Source organism: Phalacrocorax carbo, chromosome 15 (genome assembly GCF_963921805.1).
Source record: "Phalacrocorax carbo chromosome 15, bPhaCar2.1, whole genome shotgun sequence".
NCBI lineage: Eukaryota > Metazoa > Chordata > Aves > Suliformes > Phalacrocoracidae > Phalacrocorax > Phalacrocorax carbo.
This window is the reverse complement of record NC_087527.1, coordinates 1,829,377-1,841,395: the sequence shown is the minus strand read 5'-3', so window position 1 is coordinate 1,841,395 and position 12,019 is coordinate 1,829,377. Positions and strand designations below refer to the sequence as shown.

General features: G+C 42.0%; 1 protein-coding gene across 2 annotated transcripts in view; it reads right to left on the bottom strand.

The window, feature by feature from the left end:
- Positions 1 to 319: 319 nt before the first annotated feature.
- GCN1 (GCN1 activator of EIF2AK4) overlaps positions 320 to 12,019 on the bottom strand; it is a 43,632-nt gene continuing 31,932 nt past the window's right edge. The window contains exons 45-58 of one of the 2 annotated variants that reach the window (XM_064466726.1): positions 11,493 to 11,657; positions 10,922 to 11,083; positions 10,376 to 10,468; positions 9,998 to 10,141; positions 8,755 to 9,024; positions 8,359 to 8,472; positions 7,618 to 7,848; positions 6,803 to 6,996; positions 6,291 to 6,405; positions 5,051 to 5,147; positions 3,995 to 4,143; positions 3,279 to 3,383; positions 1,606 to 1,824; positions 320 to 1,006 (exon numbers count right to left, since the gene is read on the bottom strand). In XM_064466726.1, the coding sequence (XP_064322796.1) occupies positions 881 to 1,006; positions 1,606 to 1,824; positions 3,279 to 3,383; positions 3,995 to 4,143; positions 5,051 to 5,147; positions 6,291 to 6,405; positions 6,803 to 6,996; positions 7,618 to 7,848; positions 8,359 to 8,472; positions 8,755 to 9,024; positions 9,998 to 10,141; positions 10,376 to 10,468; positions 10,922 to 11,083; positions 11,493 to 11,657 (2,184 nt within the window). In that variant the 3' untranslated portion in view covers positions 320 to 880. The remainder of the gene's footprint in view (positions 1,007 to 1,605; positions 1,825 to 3,278; positions 3,384 to 3,994; positions 4,144 to 5,050; positions 5,148 to 6,290; positions 6,406 to 6,802; positions 6,997 to 7,617; positions 7,849 to 8,358; positions 8,473 to 8,754; positions 9,025 to 9,997; positions 10,142 to 10,375; positions 10,469 to 10,921; positions 11,084 to 11,492; positions 11,658 to 12,019) is intronic. The other variant, XM_064466728.1, reaches the window with a different exon arrangement.

Below are 12,019 nucleotides of genomic sequence, written 5' to 3'. Positions count from 1 at the left end.
GTATGTTGGAAGTGCCAAGTATCTTGTGAAGCCTTTGAAGACATAAAAATAGAGGATTTTTCACAAGTTGAATAACTACAAAGCTGTCTGTAGTCAAAAATACTTCAGAAATTAATGGGAATAATTGCTTGCAAATTTCATTAAATGTCAGTTCTGGCTTGGTTTTAAACCATAGCTTGCCTCACTTGTGCAAAAGGCTTTTAGAGATTACAGCGCTACCCAAACTGCATGCCCTAGAAAAAGCAGGTCCAAAAAGTAAATCACAGTTTAAGTTTGTTGACCAATGAATTTGCTAAAAGAACAGTTTACGCCAGAAGGATCAAAGTCAGAGCCTTTATTAAATGTTCCTTCTTTAAACAGGCTGCATTTAATCCCCCTTTCGCATTTGTGATTTCTAAGGCTACTTTAAATACTTTGTTTTACAGGGATTTTCAGTCTTCAGAACCGTCACAAGCAGCAAGTTAGCAGTACACAAAAACAATACACTTTAACTTTCACCAAGTTCTATTGCTGCAACACTTCCAGTACTGGAGTTTTTGCACAGACCCTGGAAAGGAAACAGGTGTCACCAGAGTTTAAGCCTGATGTGCTCTAGCCACATCTCACAATTGGCCACAATTGACCAGTATTGATTATTATATCTGTTTCTTGCGCATTATCTGTTTCAAAAAGGGGACCAAATTTTCAATTTTCAGCTAATGTGAGTCTAATTAAGGCTATTCTGGTATATTTGATACTAAAATACTCTTTGGGAGTCCTTTTCATGAGATCCCATCAGAATTGACATTTTCAAAAATGAAAACATTTAAAATAGGTGTTTGAGTTGAAATGCTGATGCAGCGGTTGGTTCAGTGTCTTCTTGTCTTCCGGAGCTTTACTATCATGTCAGTATAGTGTCATCTATCTGTTCATCAGAGTCAGCCTGGCCAGCCAGCTTCTTCAGAGATCTCCTGCAGCTTTCGTTGAGAAGCTCCAAGCTGGCAGCATCTAGAATCTTGGAAACTGACTGTGGAAGGAAGACAACACCAATTACCAATTCCTTATGACATACTGTTCGAAGTAAGAATAAAGGTGAGCACCTTACAAGCTATATTTATCTAAAATCTGTCAAACATACCAATAATCCTTCATCTGGTTTTCCAGGCATGGGAACTATCCAAAAGCAGCTAAGGCTCAGAAAAGAGGTCTGGAAATGGATGTACAAAGTAGTCCACCCTAAAATACCCTCCCTAGCACCACTAGTGCTGCGGCAGGGTTACACAAGTGACAAAAGCGATAAACTTGCAGTCCCGGCTAAGGGAACTACAGCACAGTGAGGGCTGAAGGCATTTGAAAGCAAGGCTACTACATTAACCGTGGGAGGTATGTTAAACACCTTGAGTAACGCTGCACTGAAAGGTTGCACTGTATCAGTATTGCTAATTTCTTCAAGGCTTAGCATGAGAATAGCAATAAAGGCTTAAACACCAAAAGGAACGACCCACGCCATCTATATCAGGAGACCACCAGCGTGTTCTGAGGCTCCAGGCACAATGCTTAACCACACGCAGTGCAGTGCCGCGCCGCCCAGCCTCTACCAACGATTACGTCTGCTTCTGTCCGTACCTCAAGCACTTCTTCACCCGCTCGCATCTTCAGAAGATTGACAATAGCTTGGTCACTGTAGGCTCTTACACTGGTGTTTTTGTCCTTTGTGTTGTCCAGAAGCGCTTTGAGAATTGGTTTAATTGTCTGAGGATCCAGTGAGGGAAGATGGTTTTTATTTGCCCACCAGATCATCTTTTCTGCAACTAACTTTATGTCACTGGATGAGTTCTGGAGACACTGAAGGAGGCAAAGATGGACTTGAATTCAGGTGTTCCAAGGACAGGTATTAAAGCAATAGTTTATCTTTTTTTTTTTTCTAATTTAAGTATTTTAAACTATAACAAAAAAAACCCAAGCAGTTTTCAACTCACAGGTATAAATGAGACAAACTTGTTATCAAAAAGTCAACAAGTTTGACTGAAGTGTGTAACAGTCGGAGAAGATCAAACCTTGAGAACAAGACACCTTTCTAAAGAAAACTTCTAAAAATGCGGTTGATGGCAGGGTCACACGCTTCTCTTCCAACTCTCTCAGGAAATGACAATGACCACTAAGTGCAGCAAAAGCTGATAGTGTCAGCGCCTCTGTAAAATACACCCAATCAGCAGCAACAGCCAAGTCAGCCTCTAGTTGGGGAATAAGGCGCACTTCAGTAGCGCATTCCATTATTTAAAAAAAAAAAAATTTAGAGCTTTGCATTTTTTATTTAATCTCAACACATTTAAAACATGAAAGCTAACATCTGAATGTCAGCTGCATTTTAATACTGTGATAAAGGTATTGCGAGAACTGCAATACTTGTATTTTAATACAATATTATCATACAAATTAGTATATAAATGTAGGATTTCAAACAAAAAAAATCGGCTTTGAAGAATGATGGCCTGCATCACCATGTCAACCTGCATGTTTGGTGGTTTTCCAAGCAAACTGAAAAGAAATGTAAAACCTGGAAATATAACACATTTTATTTACAATAAAGATGACAGACAAAATAAAAAGCACTCTATCTTCCCCTGTCTTTTCTAAGACATTAAAAATATCCTGAGGTTCTAATGTTCAAAATTCAGATCCCCTCTACCCATGAGGGATACTTTATGGGAAGGGGAAAACAAAAAAAAAAACAACCCAGAACCAAGTAAGAAAGGAATTTTGAGGTAGAATATTTAAATAGATAGGGATTTTAAAAAGCGTTGACTTCAGTCTCTCTTATTTCTGTCTTTCAGAGCTACTCCCTTCCACAAAAGTGGAAGTCAAAAAGTACTGCAGCAAAACCAGGTAGGAGGAGGTGTTTAATGCATTTCTAACAAAGGCCCTTTGACCTTTAGCAACCCTAAAAATCTGACCGCTCCACCCACTCCTCCCTGTTTCTCTGCCGGCTGTTTGTTACTGCAAAGGAAAAACTGAAGTTTACCACAGAAAGATCAAAAGGCAGATTTCCATTTTACAGTAGGGGAGCAGTATTGCAGTCACAACTGCAAGGCAGGCTGATGAAGTGATTCTGTCTGTACTTTGCCACAAAAAGATACATCCAGATTTTCAAGGATCAGAGGGTTTAGAGCTTCCCAAGATAAGGCAACCGAGATTTCCGTTTTTGCGCACCATACAGGAACTGGACAGAGAAAGCCGCCCACGAGTTAGCTCAAACAAAGGGTCAGATCGTGCCGGGTAGTTCCCATAAAACGTCTTACCTTAATAAAGAGGTTTGACAGTTTTGGAGGCAGGTCCCCTCCTCCTTCCATGTGGTATTTCATAAGAAAGCCCATCCCTCTGATGCCACTAACTGCAATGGGAATCTTCAACATAAAGACAAAAATAAGTGTTGTTACAGCAGAGTTCAACAGCCTTTATAACTAGGCTTACGGGCTGGTGAGCTTCTGTGGAAGGCTAACCAGATCTTTCAAAAAACTGTAGCATGCAAAGCAGGAAAACACTGGTTAATGTTACTTGGTAATACGACCAAAAAAAAATAAATCATAATGCGACAACTATGAGCCACCTGGAGGAAGGTGGCAGGTCCCACAGAGGCCCCAGGTTCCCGACACCAAATCACTCATTCAACCCTAGATTTAAAATGTTCCCGCTAAAACGAAATATTTGTGCTTCTTGTAAACCTGGCCCACGAATGAGAACTAATAGGGTAACAGAAGTGTAATTTACTCCCAAGGAAAGCTATTCTGCAGTTGAAGATTATTAATCCTCATCTCCACAGAGATCAGAACTCAAAGAATAAGAACAGCCATGTAATTTCACTACAAAACTGCATCTAGCCAAGGGAGAATCTTCAGATGGCACTTGGGGATTTTTGTTCCGTTCTGTTCGGTGACACAGGGAACCTGCGCCCCTTTTGGAGCTTCTCCCAATAAGCGCTTGCAGCGGCACTCACCCGCCCTTGGGTGGCACTTACCCTGTCAGCAGTGGCATTGCTGAGGATCATCTCCTGAACGCTGTTGTAGTATTTGGGGGAACACAGCCTGCTCGGAGCAACACTTACAGCCACAGAGAGCGCCAGGCTTCGGCCGTGCCTCACCATCCAGTCAATGCCAGAGACATCTGCTGCAAATGAAAGAACGAAACAGTAGCAAGGCTCCTGCTATCCATCCCGCTTAATCTAAGAAAGCTTTTGTCAGTTTGTCAATTCACTTCCATCAAGTGACATAATAATAAGCAGCATCTAAAGCAATGCCTTGCTTCCTCCACTCCTCCCAAACAGCCGTACAACCCGTGCTGGAACACAGCGCCTCAGCCAGACAGGAACACCAGACCCAGACAAGTGACTCTGTCCCGTTCAACCCCGCTGGCCTCACATCACTTACTGCATGGAGTAGCTTGGCACTGGAATTACACAGGCTTTGACTCTCTAATAAAACTGTAAAAGTAATCTGTAATTGGAAACCAGCTACCGGATTCCCTTTTTAATCCCACAGAGGAGACTAATCCCATGGCACTCCCATCCACTAGGAGTTCCTATAAAATTAATGGGTTTTTTTCTAACTTAGAGGCAAAGTAGTTAATTCTCCAAAAACATGTGAAGCCATCAGATGTGGTCTGCAATTAGCCAATCAAAGATCACAGTGGCATCAAAATGTGGAAGGGCCGTCCCACCTGCCCTGCCTGAACATCCTGTCACCTCCCATCCTCTCCGTGTCAGCACCAGCAACCACTCGCCAGGCTGGTACTTTTCATTATCTCATCTGAAAACAAATCCAGAAAAAGTAGTATGGGTAACCCCCAAGTACAGCCACTACCCTCTCCCCCTGTGCGCACCTACATGCCGGGGTGCACAGATTAAGAGCCATGAGCAAAGAAAAGCACAAGAAAATCTACAGCAGAGATTCAGGTTGAAGTTAAAGAGGAAGAACCTAAATAATTAAGTCACCAAGCTTGCCTGAACCAATGGCTAAGCACGTATCTTCCCCTGCTGTCAGAATCAGTTACGGTCACCGTAAACAGCTTCACCTACCCAGTAAGTGCTGGTGGAGAACAGTACTGAGCTCTTCTTCTGACAGAAACGCACACAGTTCTGCTAAGCAGCCAGCTGAGGCCATGCGGGTGGCATCCTAACAAGAAAAGGGAGAAGAGTACCACCGGGTGAGCTCATTACACGTCAGAGAAGTGGCAAGACGAGCAAGTGACGGAAGGTGACATGAAATAAAACAAGGAGGAATAAATATTAGTAGACACCCTTCACTCCTGTTACCTGTGGATTTCTGTCAGTTCAAAAGGTTCGTTGTACATAATGGAACTTAAAGCCAAATCCACAGTCAAAAAAAGCCAGCAGAGAAGAATTAGAGATTTTCTATAAATTCTGATTTGTTAAATGGAAAAGTCATAAAGATGAAAGTCAATGTTTTAAAAGACGTGTTAAGTTTAGGTTCACGGTCTAGAAAGCATGCATTGCTTCCAGCCATCTCTAGATGAGCTCATCTCCATAATAAACTTTTAATTAATTTTTCGTTTAATTAATACTTTTAATTTACAACTTCCAGGCTTGCTTATGTGACTGTCCCATCACTACTCCTCTCCACCCTGAAACTTACAACCCAGTAGGGATTTATCAATTCTTCTATTTCTAGCATGCCTGTGTTGCACAGATTAAAGCGTAAGGAAGAAATTACTAGATGATGAATTTTAATCTCACAGACGATACTGTTATCATCTGCCATATACAGAAGACCCTATATTGAACTTGGAGAGCTGCTTACTCATCAGAGAAAAATCTGCCATTATCTGAAAAAATTCTCACGCTGAATGACAAACCCCACCTGAGAGCCTACAAACACAAATCTGTGCATATAGTGAAGGTATTGCAGGTTTTCTCCATGACAAAAAGCAAATCCTGACTTCAGAGTTGCCTCAGACACGTTGGTGAGGAGCTGCAGGTCGAACCCAGGCACAGTTGCTAAGGAAACATGAAACTCACAGACTTGCAGTTACCGGTGCTTGGCTGGGCATCTCTAATTCTTGCACCTGACTCTCAGCTAACACACTACAAGGCTCCAATGAGATTGATTTTACAGACCATATTCAGTTTAGTGAGTAATACCCAACCACATGCCTCTTTATATAAGTTTCTTTCCACTCTATCATTGGTAATTTCCCCCAGAAGTTATTTTAGAAAATACTTGTTAGAATGTCAGATTTAAAATTTAAGAATAAGACTGTCTACAGCAGGGATCCTTTGCAGCTGGCTGAAGCAGTACCTCATCATGTCCCAGCATCCCTAGAAGCACCGTGCTGATATTCTTCCTAATTGCAGCATCAACTTTTGCACCAGCTCCTCGTGTTACAAACCGCAGAGCTTGCAGCATCGTGTCCCTAGAAGTGATCGCAACGTACAGTCAGACATTGCCTCTCCCCCCGTCAGAAGAAACTGAGCTCTGGATGCCGGTAACAGCTCCTTACACAGCAATTACACTACAGGTACACTACAGGTTAGGAGACTGATACTCTCTCTGCAAGTTGAAAACTCCACGCTAGAGAATGCTTCCACGTTTGCATACTTGGGTCCATCTCTTACAGCATTCTTTGCTTTACAGCCCTTGATTAACAGTCAACTGCTTTCACTAGTAACTAACTCCTACTCTCAGAATTAAAGGGAGGAAAAAAAAATAGAGATTCTACACAAATAGCTACACTAGTTTTGTTCATTCATCCTAGCCCTTTCTTTCATCCTTAATAAGCAGGAAGATCTGAGATATCACCTATGGCTTACCTGATGGCAGAGTCATCACTGGAACGAATTCCGTTCAGGAGCTCCGTAAAGAGAGGATCCACTTTTACATGGATGACAATGAGTTTACCGAGAGCATCAGCAGCTTTAAGGCGAACAGCACGGTTTGAGTCTTGTAGAGCTTTGGTGAAGGTTGTTTGCAGCTGGGGCAAAAATGGTTTCAGGGCAATCTCAACCTATACCAGAGATGAAAGAAGGGAAAGTGGTGCAGTCAAGTCTGAAACCATGGCTAGAAATCAAAGCCTAAAAACAGCATGACCTCTTCTATAACAGTTACCACAAACGGCCCTTATTCAAGATCTAACGTACTACTAAAATAGGAAAAACATCTAACAATACCACAGAACTGTTAACCTTTTCAAATCTGATCTTATTTTCTGCACACTGAAGTAGAGGGGCAGCGTTGCTGAAAAATTTTACGCCATCGTGAACAGCCTCCTGCATACAGAGCACTAAATAAAAGCTCAGCTCCATTCAAGGATACATAAGATGATCATCTTTGCACTTAACAATTCACAGAAATGGTGGAGAGATCAATGACATGGTAGTTTTTAAACATTTGAAAGTAGGATCAACATTTTGCAATCTCTCTAAGCAGCCCAGTGAATCAAGCATTGGGGGCTTTTTTGGTAGGCCAGAAGCTGCTGGAAGAATACAATCCCGTTACAGTGCCATTCCGAAGCATCAAACCCTCGCCAGCAGACATCCTGGCCCTATTTACATGAACAGCAACAGATATCTCTGAAGGTTACTGTGGAAAATGTTCACAAACCGCAGTCAATTACTTTGAATCTTACCTTAGCTAAAAGAAGGCTTAGTGTTTCAAGCAGAGCCACCTTGACATTCCAGCTGAACCGATCTCCCAGGATCCGAATAAGTGGCCCAGTAATGCTCACCACAGATGGTTTAAGAGCTTCAGCAGAAGTCAGCTTAATAACAAGCCCTAAGGCCTTTGCTGCCTCCTCCTTCTGCTCTGGATTACCAGTTAAAACACCTTCCCGCAGCACCAGGAGTATGGAAGTCACTCCCTGTCATGAAAATCAGGTAAGAAGGCTTAGAAGCTAAGATGCAAAAAATACGTTTCTTATTTTTGCTCCTGTTATACACCAGATGCACAAACTTGGAGAGTCTCTCTGAATTTCCTGTTGACCTTCAGCTGCCTGCTTCCACATTTACAGAGATACTTTTATTTGGTTTGATTTCCTGCATCTATGCCTTACTAAGCCAGTTGCTATGAGAAAAGTGGTGGCGGCTCAGGGAATTTTTAAACCAGAGAAATCTGGCACAGAAGTCCAGCCTTACTCCCCCACAAAAAGCAGGCAGCAACCACGACTTAGATGCATAACAGAATTGTCAAAGATCTTGTTACAAGAGGAATCTTCTGTAGGGTAACTTAAAGGCAGCAGTAATCTGCAACACACAGGTTTGGAATGCCCCAATAGTGACTGGTTTTAATAGCTGCAAAGTCGTATCAATCAGTTCCCCCAAAAAGCGGGGTATTGTGGCTGTGACGAATCATGCTCATTCTGATCCTTTACCTTCTTAGGAATGCAGAATCCTGGCACATGCTTGCCTTTAGCCTCATTCCCTACAATCCTGATATCCTTGTGCAGGTCCTCAATGAGAGCAAGCTGGTTCCCAGCATCTAATTTCTGCAGGAGAGAGGGGTAAGACAAAGATGAAGGCAACATGGCAACCACCTATCCTTTCTGAATCCCTCTCAAGCGTGGCAAGACGACACTTGTTTCCTGCCTCCTTGTTCATAGAGCTGAAGTCAAGCTCCTCTTACAACTCTCAAATATTTGCAGCATTTGCAAATGTAAATGTAGTTTACCATCAAAACAGAAGGTTCAATTTAGGCAGTATTTTACCAGCTATCCCTGTTTTCTCATTGCCAGGCATTACCACTGTAACCTTTTTAAGCTGCCTCTCACCTTGGTGATTGAATTAAGTGCATCCCAGCTTTCATTCAGAACTACAGGGTTGGTATCATTGAATAGACGTATCAAGCCTGAAACCAAGCTCTTGAGATGACCAGTATAGTCTGCTTTTGTCTTGGAGCAGTAGATATTCAGAATGACAGCTGCTGCCTGTCTCATTCCCAGCTCAGGGCTGCGGGTAGCTTCTAGTAAGTCTTCAATTATAATTCTTTGTCCAGCATCATCTTCCACAGACAGGATTACCGACTGGCAGTTTGCCATCTCCTAAAGAGTCCAAATTAACTTTAAGTTAACTCACAAATAGAACAAAGCCAGATTTAGACCCAGGTTTCCCCATGTTATCCACAGCATTATGTCTTAAAGAAACACTGCAACATATCCCACTTGCTAAGCGTTTCTCATTAAATAGATGGTCACATCACCATTAAAGGCTCGATTCAGCCCTGGAGCAGGGATAGGTATATAGCCAACTCTCAAAATTTAACAAATGACCAAACTCTACTGAACTGATTGCTGCACAGGTCGCTCTCCAGCTGCAGGAGGGCTAATGTACAAAATTGGAGTAGCTCAGTCTCCCCATGTTACTCACTCCGCAGAGACTGTGCATCTTGTCAAATAACATTTTCTTTATTTAGGTAGTTTAATGCTGTGTGTTGTAATACGAATTACAAGCATGTCTATGGGTACATTAGAGGTCTCCAGGCAGCCTTGGGGCTAGAAGCTGAGCTAATGGGCATCTACAGCATACAGACAACAGGACCCTCACTAACATTCCTGACTCACTAATTTATGTACGTGTCTATTTGCAATCACAACTCCAGGATGTTCTCTAGAGTCCAAATACCAGGTGTTTCAGGAAGCAGCACAGAAAGAGTGCTGCATATAAAATAGGAGATTTCCTCCCTTCAGCCCTTTAATCTCTCAGTCTTCTATACCAAGAATAAATACAAAGTTAACTAGACACTCTGGCAGTTCTCCAAGAATAAGTAAACTGAGAATTGTGTCTTGTTGCAGGCCAAAGAGACTTTTATACGGATACAAATAGATTTGGAAAGCATACGTTTTTCAACTCACAATATGCTACCAGACAAAAAGGCTCATCCTGAAGCAGCTAATGGACTGAATTAAAATATGCAATCTGTGAGTCTAGAGAACACAGATTCTGTGCTGGGAAGTAAACCCAAAGCTCTATCTTCAGGCAACCTGTCATAACAGAGAGCTGAGCCATGCTACTTGCCAACTGCTCTTCACTGGTCCCCAGCTTCTCTTTCAGTGCAGACATCATAGCAGGCAGGATGACACTCAGGTGCCGTGTCAGAGCATCCCCTGCCACTGATGAGAGGAAGGCTAGCACGCGGGTGTTCACAGGGGGAGTAATCAGCTAAAAAACCAAAGACAATCAGAAGTTTTTTTCAGAAGGAATCTAAATTCACCTATGACATGAAAAATTTCTAAGTATAAATGCATGACAACCCAACTGACAATATTTTGAGCATAAAATCAGAAGAAAACTTCAGCTATGCTCTTCCTTTTGGCATATGAGTCCAAAGAAAACTGGCAGCAAGCAGAGGAAAAAGCACAGTTCTGAAGTTTAAAATTTGTTTCCAAATTGTACCTTTGGCACCAAATAAGGCAGCACCACACGGCTCTTGACAGCCATAACTTGTTTAAGGCCATCCACAGCAAAGTCAGACATTTCTTCGTTATTCTACAGGGAGAGAGAAAGTTACAAACCTGAGAGATGATCTGTGACACACCAACATAAACCCTATTTCAAGCGAGCATTTACCATGTGATCATATAACCAACATACAAGTCCTTCTATCTAAAAATGCTCTCATACTATATAGCAAAAACCCAAACCAAGCTCCTCTGTCACATCAGAAAGATTTTCCGTATCAGGAATGGTGACCAAACAACTTAAGCAGCTGACTATGGCAGTTCCCTAGCAGAGCCAGATGTAGCAATTCTTGGGCCTATGCTTTAGCCACAAGACCTTCCCTACCGATGACTAGGATGACTCCATGGAGGAGACAAAATAGAGCTGCCATTCCCTGGAAGGTCTGCCTCTACGATCCTGCTTCTCCTTTAAGCTAATTATTCAAAACCTGTCCCACAACATCATTAATCGAGTTGTTGACTAACGTTGAGCCATGCTTACCAGCTGCTTCAGCAAAAATGGCAGAATGTCTTCAAGAGCTTGATGTCCAATTGTTGAGTGCAACTGTTCAAATGTTTTAGCTGCAGCCTCTCGGACTTCTTCCAGAGGGTCACACAGCGCTTTTCTCACTGTAGGAACTAGGGACTCGGAGAAAAGCAGTACCTGAAGACGTAGAGATGAAATTACAGAATATCTAAAGCACAACAGACACACGCATCTCGGTAAGAACACAGAATTTGCACAAATTAAACTAAACTGCTGTTCACTTGAAATATGTTGGAAGAAAACCAGGATTAATCAACACAAATACTTGCTGTACTCTAAGGCTACCTAGTGGATGATTTCTATCATTGTACCTCATAAAAGTCAGAACTGTGCAATGTTTTACGTTTACCAAGAGACACAAATGCATGTATTTGCCTGAACAGCAACTCATGTTAGTTATAAGCCCTGAATTCAGTCCATAAAACAAGTCCAGCACTAGCTGTATTATTCTGTCTCAACTGCAATACCTGCAACCTAACATAAATATCTAGGAGCCTGGAGATTTCACCTTCCAGATAGAACTTACCGCATCCCTGCTGGTAGATTTCATTATCTCACTCAACCCAATGCAGACTCCTTGTCTCTCATCACTCTTGGCCGACCTCAGTCCGTCTTCCAGAATAGGAATGATTTCAGGAAGGATCTTCTCTCCCAACTTTCGGACAAGGTCTCCTAGTGTCCGTGCTGCAACCTGTCCCCAAAAATTTATTCATGAACTATTTTCCTGTTTTATAGAACTTAAGAAGGTGAACGGTGAGCGGATGTTAACTTTTGACCATAAACTACCGTTCACAGTATAGAGAGAGCAGTAGGAATGGAAACCCTACTATCGCAAGAAACCAGAGATAAATGGTTTCACTGTCTTCACAGCTGCCTTCAGCAAAGGGATAACTCCGACATACTCACGCTCAGAACAGTTAAATTAATGAATTTAAAAGAAAATTACGACAAAATATAGGAAAAAATATAGAAAATAAAGAAAATAATTTTCCTGTATTCTTCAGGAATTAGTTTGTATGGTCACCTGCAGTAACAGGAAGGCATGATTTCTCA